Source organism: Coturnix japonica, chromosome 20 (genome assembly GCF_001577835.2).
Source record: "Coturnix japonica isolate 7356 chromosome 20, Coturnix japonica 2.1, whole genome shotgun sequence".
NCBI classification, from domain to species: Eukaryota; Metazoa; Chordata; class Aves; order Galliformes; family Phasianidae; genus Coturnix; species Coturnix japonica.
In genome coordinates, this window is record NC_029535.1 from 5898674 (window position 1) to 5919418 (window position 20745).

Sequence of the window (20745 nt, forward strand, 5' to 3'; positions counted from 1 at the left end):
ATTATATTAAATCTACTGATTGCATTAAGCTTCAGATTTTGACTTTTCCATCAAATAATTAATGCAATCTCTTCATAATCTCATTCTAGTCACCAGCAATAAATAAAAGCTATTAAATAACTGTATTTTTTTGTAATAGAACATACATTGCATGAAAAAATTATGAGAAATCACAAGACTGAGGAAAGCTCCTTTTCTTGTATTTAACAAGTTTCTTACATTAGAATACTTCCTCCATTTTTCAGTATCTAATGCCACCTGTGACTTTGTGAGAGGGGAAAAAAAAAAAAAAAATCCATCAAAGACCATGAAAACAGTCTTCCCATGCCCTATGGTCACAGGCCTACAAACAGAGCAGACAATTCACATACATATTCAACTCAGTAATGTGATGATCAAGTCCCAAGCAGCATGAAGGACAGGAAGAGCCTTGCATTAATATAGAAGCTCAGCAACACATATTAACATTTTTTTCCCACCACAAGTTACTAGGCCGGTCACTAGAGACAAAGAAAATATTCATCATCAAACCTTCTAAACACAGCCTGTTCACAGGCAGAACCTGCTCCACACTCCTGTCATAGTGTTTGCATACAGATGTCCCTTTTGAGAGTTCCTGATCCTATCAATGCCAGGTATCAGTTCTCACCCAAACCACACTTGCAAATAGAATCATAGAATGGCTAAGATTGGAGCGGACCTTAAAGATCACCCAGTTCTAACCCTCTGTTGTGGGCAAGGTTGCCACCCATCAGCTCAGGCTGCCTTGTCCCTAAACAGCTCCAGGGGCCCAACGCCACTTTGGGCAATCTGTTCTCATGTCTTACCACCCTCTGAGCAAAAACATTCTTCCTAACATTCGATCTAAATGTTCCCTCTTTTAGACTGAAGCCCTTGGCCCTTGTCTGTCCCATCACCACATGAGGGGAAAAAAAAAAAAATGAAAAAAAAATCAGTCTCCTTCTTGCCTGTAAGAGCTCCCTTCATGTACTGGAGGGCCACAGTGAGGTCACTCCCACAGCCTTCTCTTCTCCAAGCTGAACAAGCCTAATTCCCTCAGCCTTTTTTCACAGAAGATGTGCACCAGCCCTCTGAGCATTTTTGTGCCCCTCTTCTGGACCCTCTCAAAACAGCTCCACATCCCTCCTAAACTCGATGCAGTACTGCAGACAGAGCCTTACAATGGCAGAATAAACAGGGACAATCCCCTCCTTGCTCACTGCCAGCTCTCTGTTGATGCAGCCCAGGATACATGGGCCTTCCAGGCTGCAAGTGCATACTAGTGGATCACATTCAGCTTTTTGTCCATCAGAATCCCCTACTCCTTCACCACAGGGCTGCTCTCAAGCCCTGCTCCCAGTCTGTATGTGTATCTGGGATTGACACAGTCCAAGTGCAAACAAGCCTACAAGCCTCTCCAGGATTAAAAAAGAAAAATAAGGTGCTCACTCAATTGTTATAACTACCTGGCCTTAGTTTGGATCTTTTCAATATAAATTTAAGCTGCAGACAATTAATTTGCCTTTTTGGTAGCATTCAGTGTTGATATATATCTGGAAACAAAAAAAGAAAAAAGAAGAGACATTTAAAAGGCACGAAGTAGAAGCACTGAGGCAAGGAAAATAAGGGATCACCCTTTCTCCCATTATCCTTCTTGCTTCTAACCTGTCATAGTCCATTGAAAGTGTGCAATGAATGGTGCACAACATCCTCTTGGGGCAAATTGGCAGGGCATGTTTCTAGATAAGTCCTGGCATGAGATGAGGGACAAAAGAACATGACAGCTTAAAGAGCAGAGAAGTGTCTGTAATTACAGCGGATAGAGCTTATGGCAGAAAAAGTGCTGCTCTGCAGCTTCCTCCTGCGTCCAGCTCAAGACAACATGCCAGATAGCTAGAGAGAAATTATGTAGATGTATTAAGAATGCCAAACTATAAACAAATACGAGTAAAAGTAAAGGCAGACACTGATCAATTGTCCATTCTTAACAGAAACCTCTGATGCATAGATGACTGTGTGATCATACCCTCCCAGTGGGATGTTAGGCTTCTAACATAAAAAACACATATTACAGATAATCAAGTCAGGAATAGATAATGAGAAAATCAAGGGTCAGTATGCCTCCAATTGATGTGCGGAAATCAGACTCTATAACCAGAGATAGGTTATAAAGCAGGTATGCGTTTATTCAGCACTGGGCATATGCGGGATCATTCCTCAAGACTCTGTTATGCAAAGTTACGCATAAGACCTTCAAACAGGTCTGTCTTTTTCATAAATTGATTATGTATGCAAAATTGACATTCTAATGAGTTACAGTAACATTACAAATTTATGCAGATTACTGTACATTCCATGCTGTAGAATATGCATATGATATTCATCTATATCTGGTGTTCTGTTCATGTAGTCTCCAGAAACATAAGCTGACACAAACCCATCTGACGAAAATGAAGTTGGGTAGGAGGCACTTGCACAGGGATAAGGTGGATGCCCCATCCCTACAGACATTCAGGGTCAGGCTGGAGGGGCTCTGAGCACTGATGAAGCTGTGGGTGTTCCTATTCATTATAGGGAGCTGGTCCAGACTGCCTTTAAAGATCCCTTCCAACTCAAATGATTCTATGATTCTAAGTTTCCTCTGACTCCTTGAAGACCATTTTCTTTGTTCAATCCAGTCCGGAATGTTTTCTTCTCTTAGCAGAGAAGACACCAGGATACTGATTATAATCCTCAGCCATTCACCAGTTTTAAGTAGCCATAATTAGATACAATATTGTGCAATTAAATCAGGCCTAAATAGATGCTTATGTAGGATATTACTAAAACAACAATAACTTGCAACCACGGGACACACCCTGCTTTATATAAGCTGTAGCTTATTTAGTGGGGTCAGTACCCTAAGCCTTTCATTACTTATGCTGGTGGGAAAGGATTCAGAAAGTCACTGCACACTTTTGTAGCCATAGCCTCAACTACCCAAGTGTGGAAAAGAAGAAAGAAACCTTATGGCTGGTAAGTTTTTTTTTTTTAAAAAATAAAGAAAATAAACCATAGCTTGATTGCTTCAGTCATCACTCTTCCAATACAGATAAGTGACATTTGCTGCAGAAATAGGATAAATTACATCTCATTGTTCTAGGAAAATTAGCCCTTTTTAGGTTAAATGCATTTATTGATTATTCTAGTCAAAATTTATGTATTTGATATAATGTATCTTGATTGGTTTGTTGGTTGTTTTTTGTTTTGTTTCTAAACCACGTGAAAGAAAAGTAGAATAAGAAACCACTTCTTTATTTTAATTTAACCATGTCCGTTAACTGCTCTACCCAGTGCCTCAGCAGCTTTGTTGGATAGAGATGCAAGCATCAAACTGCCACTCTGAAATGCTGCATTCTGATTCCTTTCTGATACCAAACTGATGAATGGCCTCACAAAGGTCATTTGATGGCCTCCAGACCCCATATCCCCATCCTGTGAAGCAGTTATGTCAGCCTGTGTGCTCCTTGGTGGAAACACATCCCTAATATCTATGAATTGTATTGCACCGGCTCCCACACTGACTGGAAAACTCTGCAGAATGTTGCTTATAAACACGTTCCCAAAATCTATCCATTAGAGGACAAGCACTTTCCCAAACAACTTTAAGACTCTTTTCAATGGTTCATTGTCAGGATTATTGAAAGATCTTTTTGTTTGTTTGTTTCCCAAAAGAAAGATACTAAAAAGAAAAAATAAAATTAAATTAAAAAAAAAAAAAATCATAAGATTAGAATTAAAACTGTAAAGAAGATCAAACCAAGAAGTTGACAGTACACATCGGCAAAGACTGGCATTAGATTTTTATTGTGACTTGTGATATGTTCACTAGAAATATCTCTAACAACTAGCTTTGGAAGCCGAGCCAATATATTAACACAGTAAATTCTTAGAGGCAACAAATACTAGTCACTGTTGGATTATTGGTTTTGTTAGAGTTTGTTTTTTTTTAATTTTCCTTTTCTTTTTCTAAGTCTTTCCTATCCCTCCAACTTTGTTGAACATTTTGTCTTCACCTGTGACGTTCTGCACTGGAAATGCTACCAGCATTTACTGGGTTATTAAACATCACTGTCCCACCAGCATCCTCAAAAGCACAGCTCAGTTGATATTGTGTATATGCTACATTTTTGTTTGCTGATACACAAAATGTTCTCTGTTATCTGCATCACTGCAGAACTAATGACACTCTCCAAGGCATAACTCTTTTCCTTGCACGTGAAACCATGATAGCTTTCATATGCTCCAAATTTAGTAGTCTTAGAAACTTCTTTTTCTCTCATACGCTTATTTAACTTGTAAAGTTCAGGAAAAATAATGGTAGGATATATAGAGCTAAAGCGTTGCAAAACTAACTTCTTTTAAAGCTCTGAGCCCAGGAAACGTGTTCTAATTCACTCTTAAATTAGAGGACTTGATGGTAGGATTATTGTTTGCTGTAGGTTCATTTTAATTAAACATATTTAAGCTAGGAAAATAAACTGATGGTGCAAGTAAGAAGCTTCATAGCCATTTCGTATCATGTAACATAAACATTACTGCATATACACATTACTGTACACTGTTGTGCCAACACAGCAGAAAACTCAAGCCCCTCCCCTCCTCCATTCTTGTAGTAGAACCCTATCAGTTCCTACAGATCACAGAATGGCTTGAGTTGAAAGATATCTTAAGGACCATCTAGCTTCAACACCCTTGCCACAGGTGGGGACATCTCCAGACATCTCCCACCACAGCAGGTTGCTCTAAGTTCCATCCAACCTGACCTTGAATGCTTCCAGGGTGGGGATCTCCACAACCTATCCAGGCACACTATGCCAGTATCTACACCCTCACCATAAAGATTTTCTTCCTTATACCTAATCCAAATCTCTTTTAGTTTAAAACTACACCTCTTGTCCTGCCACTACACAGCCCAGTAAAGACTGTTTCTCCATCTTTCTTGTAGGCCATTTTTAAGATTTGGAAGGCCACAATAAGATTTTCCCAAAGCCTTCCGTTTTCTAGTCTAAATAATTCCAGCTCTCTCAGTCTGTCTTCAGGGGAGAAGTGCTCCAGCCCTCTGACCATTTCAGTGGCTCTCCTTTGGATCCATTCTAATATGTCTGTCTCTCTCTTATGCTGGACTCCCCAAAGCTGAATATAGTGCCCCAGGTGAGATCTCACAAGAGTAGAGCAGAAGGTGAGAATCACCTACCTAGACCCATAGGTCATACTTCTTTTGATACAGTCCAGGATACAACTGGCTTTCTAAGCTGCAAAATTTGAATTTCATTTCAAATGACACAAGGTGATGCTAAACCAAGTTGTGTATCTCAGTTCAATGAAAGAAGGAAGAGTGTATTTCAGCACCATTAATTTGCAAAAGGCTAACGTGCTCTTGCCTTAGCAAGAAATTTTCAAGTCATAATCCTCTGGAGTGTTATACTGCAGAAGTGCACCTTTCCAACACATGCGTTCATAGAAGGATCTATTTATAATAATTATTAATTAAGGAACAAGAAAGGTTTGAAAGCTTCTGTAATCTGTGTCTCGGTATCTCATTATAAATGCAGAGGGCAACCTATCTGATGCAACAAAACAACCCATTGTGCTGTCTCAGAACATTCAGCTCTTGAGCTTATTATCTGTCCTCTGGTCATTGCCTATTTCTGACAGAGTATGAAATAATACAGAGTATGAAACACAAGCAAAGAGTCTCTATGTTAAACTGAGATGCACATTCTCTTCTTTTGTACATTTTGAGTTTGACAATAAAGTTACTAGCCTTCTATTCATCACCTGTCATACTTATTGCAGGTTGCATTAGTGTATGAGTTGTAATATTTCTTTTTATATCTCTGTAAAGTACAATGGAAGCTAAGATCCCCATAGGATAAAGCAGTTCTTTTAGCTAGCTTATTGTGCAACTTTAGTTTTTTAATGATGGTGAATTTTTCTGTTTTCCTGGAACATTTAACTCCAGTTATACGTAAATAGAACAAAGCATCAACATTAGACAAGCTGACAGGATGTATAAGTTTAAAGGAATGTTTTCCACTAACTTACTTAACATTTTTCTAGCCCAGAAGATAATGAACATTGACTGGCACTCTAAGCTAAATAAAGCTGCACACCACACATCTGATTACAACAGCACACAAATGATCTTGAGGAGAGGGCAGGCTTTCACCATTACCCTAAACTTCCAAAGAACAGTGCAACCTGAGGACAACTTCACATTTATTGCAAGCACAGGTAATTTCATCATGGCAATAACCTCCCACCCTGGCCAGGATCTAAACCACTGCTGCCTTATAGCCTTCTGTGTGATTATTAACCTTTGCTCCACATCATTCAATTAATTCAGGCTTAGGAGGAGCGTCCAGTCTAAACCTCAATGGGCATACTAAGCCAATAGACAATTAAGGTAATAATAAAGGGAAGAGCACAGACCATTCTCATGTAAAAAAAAATTAAAAAAAACCCCACAAACCTGCATTTATGCTTTTAAAGTCCTACCTGAAATACTGCATGTTGTCTTCATTTAGTGGACCCCGAGCTTTCCACAGCTCTGCCTCTTACAGACCACCATTATGTGCTCGCCTTCTAGCACTCCATCTGTTTAAACTTTGCTTTGATTAACTCCAGGTGTTGTTATTCCTGGAACAGCCCACACTACCTATTTACTAAGGCTTTCATCCCTATTCTCCAAAGGGCCTTCTCTGAAAAAAAAAAATTTCCAGGCAGCTGCCTACTCTCTAATGAAATGGATCTTACAACCTGTGCCCGATTCCACCTACAGAGTTTTCAACCATTTTCAGGACAAGAGCTTGCCTCTTCACTTGTTTAGAATGATTGTGGGGGTACTTACCTTGCCTTGGTCATGCATCTAACATAGGGTGATTTTATGCATTGGATTGCAGCTAACTTACACTGGTCTGATGAACCATAATCTTTCAATGTAGTAAATGAAATAATTGTCGATCCTGGCTTGCCACCCACAGCTATCGCTCAGAATTGCTGTCTCCTGTTCCCTCTGGCAGGACCATCTCCAGCAGAATCACAGCAGACTAAGGCCATATTTCACCTTTCTGATGATGCTGCCGAAGGCTGGAGTGCAACTCAAGAGCACTGTGAGCCTGGCCGCATGAGTCTCATGATAGTCAGCCCGGCCAATGCCATCATTGGACGATACAAACTCAAACTCCAGATTGCTTCTGGCAACAAGACCTCTTCAGCACTCCTAGGCCAGTTTGTGTTACTCTTCAATCCCTGGTGTCCAAGTAGGTTTTGTTGTATTATGTTCTTCAGGAAATCTGGGTGCCACAGTAAAAGCATGTACCTGACAGTAACAGCATGATACAGTATGATATTTTGCTCAACATAAAGGATGCTAGTAAAACTAACATATAACAAGATCAGGGAAGGAGTGAAAGGACAGGAGCGTACTCAGTTCACATAAAATTAGCTTCATGCTAATTTTATTCACTGTGTGAATGATTGCAGGGGTACAGCCTCACCTGTTCCTCAGAAGTCCCCTTGAAGTTTTCTTTTCAATTGCAGCAAAGCAACAATCCTTTCAGCTGGCATTTCTCATTCTGCTTCTAGATGACGATGTCTATATGGCTAATGAAGAGGAGCGACAGGAGTATGTTCTGAATGACAGCGGAATCATATTTCAGGGAAAGGAAAAATATATCCAGAAAGAAGCTTGGAATTACGGACAGGTAAGCAAGGAAAATAGGAAAACAAGAGTGAGTACATGGGTGAGGGTCTTAAGGACAGAGAGTTCTTAGTATCTACATTATAGAGTATCATAGCATAGGAGTTCAGTATTCATTTTTTTCTTGCCGAACTACCAGTTTTCTACACATCACAACATCAGGAACTTTTCCCTTCTGGCACATGCTAATAAAGGAAATAAGAAACAAAACACAATTGCAGGTGCTGTTGTTTCATTGGTCTTTTGTTGTTGTTAGCTAAACAAAGTGGAGAAATTCTACTTTTTCTTTCTTGTCCCCTGTAGGGGGGATTGGAAACTCTACCAGTTGTAACTTCTATTTATTGAAAGATCGGTACATCTAAATGTTTAAAAGATTGATCTAGTAATGGGGCAGAGCATGCCAAAGATACTCAACTGAAACAACTCAAGTTGGAATTTTACAATACTAGTTTGGCCTCCTAAATACATCTATTAATTTGATCATACAGCTCATCTGTGGTTACAGAGTTGTCTTGCAATTTGTGAGGTCAGTCAAAACCACCTATGGCCACTTCATGGATAACAACTGCACCAATAGTTTCTCTCTTTCTCTGTCTTTCTCCCTCTCTTCTTCTCCCTTTCTTTCTTTTCCAGTTCATATAATTTGATATATGGTGAAGGCAGCCCATCAGAGCAAGGTTTTTGTAATGTGAAGGGGAGAGTACCTGCTGGGACACTACAGGATGTGGGAGGAGGTGAAGCCTGCTGAGCCAGTCCTGGAATGGTCTTGTCTGGACCACCAGGCCATGCCTGGGTAATTTCTTCATGAATGTTGTGGTACCAAAACGTGCTTGTAAACATGCTGGTTGCTAATTACTACTAGTATAATTAAATACTAGTGTAGTGTTTTTTCTTTCTTATTGTATCTATTTTCTTTCATAGTACAAAAAAAAAAAAAAAAAAAAAAAAAAAAATCTTAGATAACCATCATCCTATCATCCTAGGAGAAGGAAAATAAATAGGGAGTTAATTCTTGGTTTTATTTATAAAATTAACATTTAATAATAATGCTTCTTTTGATTTCAGTTTGAAGAAGATATCCTTGATATCTCTCTGTCTATACTGGATCGAAGCCTGAACTACCGTGAAGATCCATACACTGATGTATCCAACAGGAACGATCCCATCTATGTGTGCAGGGTTATTAGTGCTATGGTAAAGTGATCAGCGACTTACAGCTGTACAATGTACCTACTAACAAAAACCTCCATTTCTACTGTGAACCTACTCAATGCTCCAAGCAACCTGCTGTGGTGGGAGTTGTCCCTGCCTGTGGCAGGGGCATTAGAACTGCATCATCTTTAAGGTCCCTTCCAACTCAAACCATTCTATGATTCTATTTATTTCTGCCTCTCCCTTCTGTACATACTGTAATTCTCTCATGAGAAGCATTGTTTTCAGGTTAACAGCAATGATGAAAAGGGAGTAGTAGAAGGGAAGTGGAGTGGAAGCTACCGCTCAGGAACCAACCCCTTGCACTGGAGTGGAAGTGTGACCATCCTTCGGAAGTGGTACAGAAGGAGATTCAAACCCGTCCGGTATGGCCAGTGCTGGGTCTTTGCAGGAGTTATGTGCACAGGTATATGGGAAGGGGAAAAGAATACTATCAGAAAGGAAACCTACTAAAATTTAAGTAGCTTTACCCTTGTGATGCTATTGAAGGTATATGAAGAATAAAAGATTAAAATGAGTAAATTAACTTTTAAAAAAAAATAAGGCAGTTAAGAATGCTATGTGAATGGAACTGTCTTCTAAGCAACACTGTACACAATGACTATGTGAAATCCTTGCATCTTTCTCCATCAGAAAAATGGGGAAATAATTTCCAAAAGTCTTTAAAAATAGGCTTAAAGCACTTTTATCTGTATTGCAGTCCTGAGATCGCTGGGAATACCTACCCGTGTTATTACAAACTTCAACTCTGCCCACGATAGTAATATCAACCTGAGTATCGATAAATACATTGATGTTTCTGGGGAGACCCTGAACTTGAGTGAAGACAGTGTATGGTAAGTGTGATTTTTATCCTAATATTTCTTCCACTATATCCTCCTCTAGTCGGAAGATCTAGAATTACTCTTCTGAAAACCCATCCCAACCTAATGTTCCCAAAAATATAACATTCCATAGCAAAGAATCAACAGTACACTGTGTTCAGAAATACAGGACACAGTCAGTTTCAACATTCTGAAGAACCAGCAGAGAAGACTTTTGGCACACTTGCCGCTCAACACACAGTTGGAGGACACAACCTCTAATTTTGTTTCTACTATATGACAAGTTTTTTTTTCCCCAGAGCTGAATACTTGGTTCTGCAATAAATAAACATTTTTTAACATCCCTTTGTAACACCCCAGTATTTCTGAGAGGTCTGAATACAGAAATGCCTGAATACAGGCACTCCAGAAGGGAGCAAACTACTTGTCTCTATGCAGAGGAGTTATACACTCCAGCAGGGTTTGTTCTTGCACTGCACCACGAATTTATCATCTCTCTCTACATAAAATTGATTGCATTAATCAAAGATTTCTTATTTTCCCTACTTCCTTCTAAGGAATTTCCATGTCTGGAATGAAAGCTGGTTTACAAGAAAAGATCTTGGATCTTTTTATGATGGATGGCAGGTTTTGGATGCAACACCCCAGGAAAAAAGCAAAGGTAATGCTGTTGTAAACTTAAAAAAAAAACCAACTTATTTCCATGTCTGTCTTGTAAGAGGGAACTCAGAACTGGACACAGCACTCCAGAACTGGTCTCTCTAGTAGAGGGGCAAGATCATCTTCCTTGACCTGCTGGCAATGCTTTTTCTAATGTGACTCTGGATGCTGTTGGCCTTCCTTGTTGGAAATTCATGCTGCTAGCATTACACACTGTTGCTGGCTTGCATTAGACAGATATAGAAACAAAACAAATTAAAACCCCATTCAGTAAGTTGGTAAGCATAGATTTCAGAGCTTACAGTAATAGGGTTGAACAGAAAACTTAACACACACATATATATATATATGATATATATATATATATATATATATATGACTATAGCCTATATTTTACAGGACATTTTGGAACAAGTAGAAAGATATTTCATATGGTATCTTGAAAAACACAGCATATAGAAACAAAATTATATGAAAGGAGCCACAATCTGCTCTCTGGTTCTGAAACCAAGTGATAGAGAACAGTATTTGTTCACAGCACTGAACACTTCCTCCCAGGCAAAATAAAAGAAACAAAACAAAACAAGCTCAACCCACTGAGAGCATTGGCAAGGGGAGAAAATCATCAGCAACAGCACCCAAACCAAAACATTGAGAAGCTTGCTAGAAAGCAAACTGTTGACAATCGCTGGTCAGCCCTTGGAATCAGACTTCTGCTTTGCTTCTTCTTATTAATGCAGACACAAACTCATATCATGAGCCCCACCAAAAGAATCATTTACTCAACTATTCCAAATCTACCAAGCTCCAGATAAACTCCCCAGTTAACCAAAGTAAAGCTCCTGGTCCATCAGTGCTGCACATACAGCACCGATGACTCACATCTGAGCAGTCTGTGCTGAGAACTGCCATTCTCTTCTCTCATTTGACAGGTCAGCATACAAGCCTCACAGGCTTTGGAGGATTTGAACAATTCTCACAGCACAGAAAGCGTTACTTACATCACTTCAGCCTTACAACCTCCTTGTTTGTGCTTTCTGATAAAAAATGTATGTTGAATTTCTGGACATGCTGTTACCATAATGTAAAGACCCAGAAACAATGGAGTTCATCAAAACATGTCTTTGGAGTGACTACCTGTCCCTTTAGCTGTCAGCAGGAGGATTTGTGGCCCGCACCTGATCTTTTGCAAGAGATAATCACTTAACTTCTCTTTCTCTCACACAGGCATCTACCGGTGTGGCCCAGCTTCCACCAGAGCCATTAAGGAAGGAGATGTGAACCTGGATTATGACAGCTCATTTGTTTTCGCAGCAGTGAATGCTGACTGTGTTACTTGGATTCAGCATAGCAAGAAAAGAACAGAGAGAATTTACTCCAATACCAGGAAGATTGGAAAATTTATTAGCACCAAAGCAGTGGGCACTAACACCCGAGTGGACGTCACTAATAATTACAAATATCCTGAAGGTAAATTCTTTCTATTTTTAGAGGAGATGACATTTACCCCATCTTACGTAGGAGAACTGAGCTCTTCTAGGAGTCATCTTGCTAATGCTAACAGCTTCTAGCAGGTGCCCATGAATAACCAGCTAGAAACTAAAAGCCAACTTTTATTTTCCAGCCATCATGACTATGTATATTCATTTAGGAGTGGGGTTTTTTTGGTCAAAATTAGCTTTTGGCTAGGCCTCAATTTCTCCTCTCATGCATCTTTCCCAGCCTTCACAAACTGTACTTAGAGCAATTCTGGCTTAATTGCCCTATATGCAGTGCATACGAGATCTCTGACCACTTTATCTTTTAAAGCAGGATCCTCCAAAGAAAGGCAGGTGTACAAAAAGGCACTGAAGCTGCTGGGTGTGAGTAGCACTGGAAGAAGAAAAAAAGTTACAAAACCCAGGAGACGATTTCCAGTAGCAGGGAGACAAAATATGCCAGTGACCAGACAAAAACCCACTGTCTCAGGGAAGCTGAAGCTGGATGCATCTCCTGTAATAGGCCAGGATATCCTCCTCACCTTGGCACTGCAAAATTTGACTGCAGATTTCAAGACTATAAAGGTTAAACTGAGAGCTTCAGCTGTTCTCTACACAAGAAGACCAAAGGCAGAGATCTTGCAGTGGTCAAGGTCTATTCAACTTGGATCTGAAGAAGGTAATTTAAATCTTATTACAGCTCAAAACAAGATGTAGCTTTAGTCTGTGGACAAATCATATAGACATCACGAACGTCTCAAAAGTGCCCTGCCTGTAAATGGTCTGAGGTTAGAGTTATTCAGTGGAAGAGAAACATACATATTTGTCCTGTTTAAAATGTTTGATTTTGGACACTGGCAGGATGGATACTTTTGTAGCAACAGGAAGCAACTGCAGATTGCATTAAGAAAGAACTGCACTGCTTGTATGAAGGCCTTTTGCCTTGCTGTTAGAGGAGGAGTGCTGAATAACAAAGCCTAGGACAAGTGAATACAACTACCCCTTCAAACTAATCCACAATATAATAACTCCTGTCACGCCAAGAGTGGATGAGAATTATTTCTCAATGTACTGAGAAGTGCACTGCTTTCCTCATTGGCAAATAAGACAGAATGTGCATCCTCTCTAAGATAGAGGCTGAACAGCTGCATCAGCACAGGCACGTAATCAGGCCATCTTTTCACTTCTGCATCCTCTGCGAGAATAGAATGTGAAATTCCCAGCTTCAGATTCATGAGAAAACCACCAGTAGGGGCTGCTACAGAAATCCATCCTCAGATCTGCCCAGCTACCCAATCACTTGGTGTTTAATGTGAATACAAGCAGAAGTCATCTCTGAGCATCATTTCCATCTATGGGCTGTCATCATCCAAAAGTGAACAGACCCAATAGTTATCTTTAGGATTATAGTACTTAGAAAATAAAAGAGCGAAAATATCTTCTTCTGTTTGCATTCCAGTGAAAGAGATCTCATTCAAGATCTCCTACTCTCAGTACAAAAATGCTCTGCTGGATGACAGGAAGATCCTAGTGACTGCTGTGTGTGAAGCCAGACAGGGAGCATCACTTCTAGTGGAGAAAGATATTGTACTTCAGGATCCTCTTCTCACCATCGAGGTAAAAGCCAGTCCCTTCTGTGTCTCTGTGCCTTCTGTACCATAAGCAACCCACAAGGAGCGATAGAATTTCTGTGTTTCACAGCCTTCAGACTAGATCTGCACACCCACAAAGGAAAACAAAGTTCTGTAAGAAGCCTCCTGAGCTATATTGTATAGCAGTTGGCCATATATGCCAAGATAGTAATTGCATTCTTATTCTATTCTCACTTTTAAGTATTGTGCACTATGTGGTACATAACACTGTATTCCTGCCCAGTTAAAATGTTGGAAATTATTGATTCTACAGTAGTTCGTTGCTCCTCAGACACAGCGGATGGCTGACTCAAGCTTGAACTCTCATGCCCAAAAATACATACATAGATTGATTCCTTACTCCTCGCTGTTCAGGATATCCTGAGAAGACAAGTGGTTTGCAGTGGAATTTGAAAGAGAAAATTGTGAAAAAGAAGTGATGCCAATACTGAAGCTCAGCAGAATGTTTTTTCTCTGTAGGTCCTTGGTCCAACAGTGGTACACAAAGCCACTAACGTGCTGGTCACATTTACCAACCCCCTGTCTGAAGTGGTGACAGACTGTGTGCTGAAAGCAGAAGGTAGCGGCCTGCTCAAAGAGCAACTCAACATCAAGTATGTAAATGGTGTTTGGTGAGAGACACATTCACTTTGGTGGGAAATCCAGAATACAAGTGAACTTTTTTTAAAGATTCTGTCAACCCCCATGACTTCTGTTTGAACTAAGACTGGACAGAACATCACTTCAGCACTCTCCATATCTATTCTGGAATATTCTGCCCCTCTATTGCCAAACTTTGAATTACAGAATGCTCAGGGAATGAAGAGAGAACATGCTTTTAATGACAGTGTGCAACTTGGAGTGCTGTAGTTAGTGATGGGGTTACGTAAATGGCAAAAAATTCAAAACTTTCCTTTTTCTGTGGTTTACAAAAGGAAAAACAAATAATCCTTGAAGGATAAGAAGCATTATTCTCCCATTGCCTCTACAGTTGTTAGTTTAAAAGCACGTTTGAAAAATCTCCAAAGTATTTAGATTGGAAGAGTTAATACCAGGAAACTCTGAGAGGGGAAAAGAAAAAAATGAGGAAGCTGGATAATTACGTGCATCACTGGGGCTTCATTTATACTGAACACAACACTCCATCCAGTGTTGAGGTAGCTGTGGACATGGCAGTTTACATCCACCTGTGAAGCACACAAACACACCAGTCACACTACCCCAAAACTTCCTTTTCATATTGACTGACATTTGGGAAATCTGAAGAAAATATAGTAAGAATTTATCTGCTGCTTGAACTTACCAACATATCCTGTCTTTTAGTGTGGCAAGAATGGCCCCCATGGAGACCTCAACGGCTGAGTTTGAGATCATTCCCTACAAGAGTGGCATCAGGCAGCTTCAAGTGGACTTGGCTTGCATCCGTTTTTCAAACATCAAAGGATTTGTGATGCTTGATGTGGCTCCTGCCCAGTGATACAACAGCTTTACACCAGTTCTGTTTTGTCTTGGTTTATGAGACTCACAGTGCTCAACCGTTATTAGGACTAGAAATGTAGAAATGCAGATTACTCAGCCAAAACAAGTGATGAAACATCAACAAAAAGGCACCATACACTGTACTGTTCTGAGTTTTGCAAAGCAGCTCAGTGAAGTTTCAGACAAAGCCAAACCTGATACCTATCCTGCTTTGTTGATAGAAATGACATACTTTCTGTCTGCACCTTCCTAATTTAAGTGCTGCCAAAAGCTTTCAGGATTTATATAACTTTGGCCTGACTGCTGTGTTTCACTGTTTTTCAAGTACAAATGACAGCAAGAAAAAAGTGACAATCAAGGAAGATTTCCTGCAGAAAATACTAACCAAGCTATTCTACTGGCCCAGAGGGAATAACCCTAAACTGTATCCTCCTCATAAGAAATGGCAGTAGTTCCCTTTGAGTATTTACTATTTTAGGCTTTGCTGAGCCTAAACACGAGCAATTTCCTGAAAATAAAACTTAATGTGCGTAGAGATCCACCTTAGATGCTCTCTGGCTTCACAACATTGCCTGCTTCTAGTCTGAATCTATTCTAGGCTGCAGCAAAGGCAAACAGTGTATTGGTCCTCATCATTTTGGAATGATGCACTGTGATTAAATTCGATTGGTCTGGGGAAACGTTGGGTATTTTCAGTTTACTCCAGTTCATCAACTTCTCCCTGCTCTGCCCTGAAGAACTGGCTGAACTTTTCAATGAGACCACTTGAGAAAAGGGAGCCCACTACAAGTATTGCTGTTTTGCTCTGACTTGACTGTCAGGGCTGTGAAGCGCCCAGACCTGCTGCTACATGACTCCCTCAGCCATCTGTATCTTACAAAACCACCGTATCCGCCCTCCCTATTCATGACAGAGGAACTGCCGCCTGTTGCTTTATGCCAAGCAGACAGGAGGAAAGCAAAACTGATTTTTCAGTTTGCAAAGGCAGATGTTGTGCAGCGCTTCCAGAAGTGCTGAGGAAGCAGGCTGGTAGAAAAGGCTCAGCACAGCCTGCCAGAAGGATGTGTGAAGGAGTCGTGTATCCTCTTTCCACAAAGCTGCTAAAAGTAGGTCACCATCCTCTGTGAGAAAGGTATTGTGACACCCATATCTCAATCCCAGCAACAACGTATCAATATATTCCTTGTAGTGAAGAAAACAAAATTAACAAAGATATGAATTTTCCTAAGACACAGTTTGTCCATTTCCTCCTACCAACACCTACCATGAGGGATGCCTAGGAATGGAGCCTCAGCTTCCCCTAAAGGAATGTTTCACAGATGCAAACTGATTCTGTGACAGATTAAACTGAGGTCTCATTCAAATTTCTTTGTTTTGAAGCCAACGCAATCTCCAAAACACGTACATTGCTGTTTTATTACATCCATTACACTACTCTGACACCCACATATATACTTACAAGGGTCCCCAAAGCTAGTCAAAACCAGTCAGTCCAGTGAGACTGGAATGAAAACTGAAAAGGTTACACATATATGAATGCAGGAATTTGGATTTCTCCAGGCAAAGCAGAGGGGGAATGAGTAGCTTTGCACCTACCAATTAACTCTTACAGAATCTTGGAAAGTCAGGGTATACGATCCTCTATTCACCTCAGAAGGGGCCTCGAGGTGGTGATTAAATTCACAACATCTCATTCAGTCTTGCAAGAACACAGGCTGACACTGCAGTCTGACATTACACTCAACACACAGTACAGCTAAGCCATTTAAATTCCTTCACTATTTGTCCTTAAATACAACCCAGGAAATGATCTAACACAGTGTTTGTCACAAGAGCTTGGCATCACCTCGTCCTAATTAACTATTTATAAAGGAAGCCTACTGTTCAAAGGGAAATCAGCAAGAACACTTGTGCAAAGTCCTCTGCTTTGCAACACGTGGGGATATTGGGTTTTTGGGGTGTCAGCATTAACTGCCCTCAGCAACCACACCCAGCTCAACTGCAGTGCTAAAGTGCAGATTTATCTGTCCAGTGATGTACAAAAAATACACATTCCTCCTGTGTTAGACAGATGGTTAATTAAACTAATAATTATCACAGAGAAAAATGTTTAAATGCCTGAAGAAAGATTCAAATACTTTGACCAAACCTCCAATCGATACAGCCCTTAGTCAGAAATCAATAGGAGTTAGCAGAGTAACACACAGTTAATTATCAGCATTTTGCTTTATAAATATACCATTTAAACCTGAATATGCACAAGAGGCTGGTCCAGCCCTCATTCCACTTTGATCAATCCAATAAGTAATAATAATAACAATGTAAGCACTAGCTGAAATCAAACATTCACACTATGAATTTGGCAAAAAAGGTCTCAAAGACAGTAAATGCTTCTCCCCAAAATTGTTTTCTTGATACAAGTTTCTCAGGCCTTGATTCAAACTGTCAATTAAACAACTACCCTTCTACAGATTTCTTTATCTTTTTAATCTGAGATAGCCCAAGTTAGTTGTTTAAAAGCACTCCATTGCTTTGGCTGTCACCAAAGCTGTACTGCTTTAATGCATCTATCACACACCTACTCAATGTGGACAACACTAGTCACTATAGAAGGCAATAAAAGACACAGTGTAAGCTCTTGAAATACAAGAAATCACACCCATGACTAAAATTCACCTCTAATACCTGGATGAGCCATGTCAGAGGTAGACCAAGCTCTATGTATTTTTTAAGCACTACATTCAGAATGATCTAAACATTAATGATGCTAACATAATACTCCAAGGTAAAGGTAATAATGTCAATAAAGAACTTTATGGATTCATATTTGGACCTATACACACCCCAAATCCCCAACTCTATAAAGATAACACAGTAACAACCAGGCAGGATGGATACTTCCAAGGATCCACATTTCCAAGGACCCTATGAATCATTTCCCTTTCAGATTTCTGTGAGCCTGTCAGGGATGTAATGGACACACAGCTGCCAGAACACATGCCTGAGTGAAGTCCTTCAGAAGAAGCAGTTTTTTTGCTGTACAAAAATCTACTCATGACACAAAGCCATTTAAATCACTCAGTACCAAAAAGCTATGAGGAACTTCATAGGGTCATAAACAAGAGAAAGAACAGACACTATAAAAGTCACTGAAATTCAGCACAGCTGGTAAGTGATTTTTAGTCACTCATCATGTAGAGTGTTACATCAACTGTATCAAGTGCAAAAAGAGATCCCAGCATAAACAGGCGACTCAACCGAGATTACAGCATCCCATGTTTCTCTGATTTCCACTAATGACATGTTAGATTGCAAAGCAGACAGGAGGGGAGTACTACTACAAAGAATATTGTTAACAAGAGCTCCAAGTGAAATTAGTACAAGATAATGCTTTGCTTGCAGAGGTGGGGCTCATGCACGTCCTTCTCAGGCATCTGGTGTTACGTATGTACTGGCAGAGACAAGATTAGATTGGATGAACCTCCATTCTGATCCAGTTTGGCAAGTTGTACATGCTTATGCTTCTGTTGCATTTTAGAGACAAGTACAGGTTTGGACTTGGTTAATACCAAGTGAACAAATGATGATTCTTACTGAGTCCTTACAAGGAAGGAGGCAATTCACCCAGTTGTTTCATGGATCTTCTGCACGTGCTGTTGAACATACTAATGCTGGTATTGCAGTCTCAGAGGCTTAAAGCAGGGTGCTGCTAGTCTAGTTGCAATTGCAGTTTTAGAAACAATGGTACATATCAGAAGAATAACTTGTGTTAAACCTGTGAGTTACATTGACAACTAGCAACTGCTCAGTACAATGAACTGGAACTTTATCTTTTTGGAGCCAGAAACATATAAGTAATATCTATTCAAAAAGCATATGAAAGAACCACCATTAATGCAAACTCTCAAGACAAAATAAGTCAAAACATTACTGAATTTATGCCTCACAGTTCAGATTAAAAAATAAAGCAAAACCTGTTTTTCTGAAGGGTCTGATCTTTTCTGAGGAATCCTGGGGCAACACCTCTGGAAGACCTATATCATAGAGCCACCTGTCATTGCATCTGAAGAACTGCACACTTCTCCATTTCCTGACACGGAAGATATTGCTAACAACAGGAAGTGCTGCAGTGGGAGCAGGCAATAAGAGCAGAGAACTTGCATATGCAGCTCTAAGTTCAGTTACACTGAGTGCATGGAAGAAAACAGCCCTTCAAAACATTGATGTTACCACCATTTAACACCAAAATATGAGGAACACAAATTCCTGTAGGCATACTTTGGAAATATCTATCAACATACTTAAAAGTGCTCGTATAGAGACATGCAAACTGCTGGCTGCTTATAGCAAATAGACAGTCTCAACTCAGATTCTTGTCTATGCAGTTAAAACTACAATATACAAAATGGGCAGCACCATTTTTGCACCAGCAGCGCCTGGGCTCCCCTTTACCAAACTCAAGTGCTGAATAAGACAAGAATGGCAACTGTCCTTTAAAGGAACAAACTAAAACTGACAAGTCTCATGAAAAACCAACACATGAAAATCTGATACACTACAGATACAGGCAACTCACATGTAGGACATCTCAGCACTTCCTCCTGCTGAATGTTTGTTTCAGATCTTGAGTGTAAAATCTCATGCATCTAATTTCAGATTTTAAATTTTCATTAGATAGAGTGCCAGTAAAGCACTGCAGCACTGCCTATGGAAGTCTCATTAGTATGAGAAGTCTCCAAGAGTGATGCCTCCTATTTATTTTTCCCATGGAAACTACAACAGATACAAAGAGCACGATAATGTTATATGATAGAGCAAATCCTCAGCTACAAAAAGCTACTTTTTCAACACAGTCACTGCAATTAACTACGCATTTTCACCAGTGATGAACAAGAGCCTGTATGCTATGATCATAAAAATATGCACTAGTGGATGTGACCCAACGTTGCCACTGCTGAAATGCACCACCTCACTGTGCTCACTGCCACCATTTGGTCTTCATAAATGTTCATCAAGCATTGATGAATGTCAACAGGTCTGAGTGTTTCCACATGGGGGAATTCAGTCACACCCCTTGGCTTCACACACACTTCCATGCCAGACGTCATTCTGTCAGACTGCCCCCCTGCTGCCATCTGTCACACAGCAACAAAATGAAACAGAATGCTGGTGGGAAGGTTTAACTTCTACAGCCATACAACTGACTCTGACATTACAGGCCAACAAAATAGGAGGCATTACTTTCAGAGAAGCCCCCATATGTTGAACCTTTCAGCAGATTACCATTCTAGTGTGTCTTTGATGTAATGATAGACACAAAAGGACACAAGTAGCCCTCTGTTCAGTTTATAAAGTATTCACTAGTGAATCCTACCTAGCAAGTTCTTGCAGTTGCTGGCTTGACCACAGTGTGGAGGTGGTGAGGTAAAGACCTGCTTGAATCTCTGAACCAAGAGAGTGGTTTAGATAAACTAACAAAATGTATTTAGTCCAAGCCTTCAATGTGATGTTTTTGAATAATCTGCATTACACTGCAGAAATTCTACACTTAACGGTGCATTATGTTTGTAGTTTAGGGCCAAGCTAAAATTTGCATTTCCTATTCTGAGGGTCTGTAACACACAGTTCTTTGAAGAAGAGGTTTCTAAAGGCTTCACATTGGTTGTTGAATTTAACCTTACCCATACCAAAGAAAAGTCCCCCTCTCAGCTCTCACA

At 40.0% G+C, this 20745-nt stretch overlaps 1 protein-coding gene and 1 long non-coding RNA gene across 2 annotated transcripts; one reads left to right on the forward strand and one right to left on the reverse strand.

Moving 5' to 3' along the window:
* Positions 1–4036: 4036 nt before the first annotated feature.
* LOC107322931 (protein-glutamine gamma-glutamyltransferase 6-like) lies at positions 4037–20477 on the forward strand. Its single transcript, XM_015881486.2, has 12 exons — positions 4037–6276; positions 7065–7304; positions 7630–7748; positions 8810–8938; positions 9185–9362; positions 9657–9792; positions 10338–10441; positions 11668–11910; positions 12253–12597; positions 13378–13535; positions 14030–14163; positions 14873–20477. The coding sequence occupies exons 1-12, from the start codon at positions 6051–6053 to the stop codon at positions 15024–15026; spliced, it is 2166 nt and encodes a 721-aa protein (XP_015736972.1). The 5' UTR covers positions 4037–6050; the 3' UTR covers positions 15027–20477.
* LOC116654286 lies at positions 9789–14965 on the reverse strand. The gene is made up of 2 exons (XR_004309416.1): positions 14853–14965; positions 9789–14736 (listed from the first exon to the last, which is right to left on the reverse strand). It is a non-coding gene; the product is annotated as an uncharacterized LOC116654286 (long non-coding RNA).
* Positions 20478–20745: the final 268 nt, after the last annotated feature.

Excerpts from the sequence above, each read along its gene's own strand:
- LOC107322931 (XM_015881486.2), top strand. The coding sequence starts at position 6,051 with ATGTATAAGTTTAAAGGAATGTTTTCCACTAACTTACTTAACATTTTT. Across the intron at positions 8,939-9,184 it reads GCAGGGTTATTAGTGCTATG|GTTAACAGCAATGATGAAAA; the intron begins GTAAAGTGATCA and ends CATTGTTTTCAG. Across the intron at positions 12,598-13,377 it reads TCAACTTGGATCTGAAGAAG|TGAAAGAGATCTCATTCAAG; the intron begins GTAATTTAAATC and ends TTTGCATTCCAG.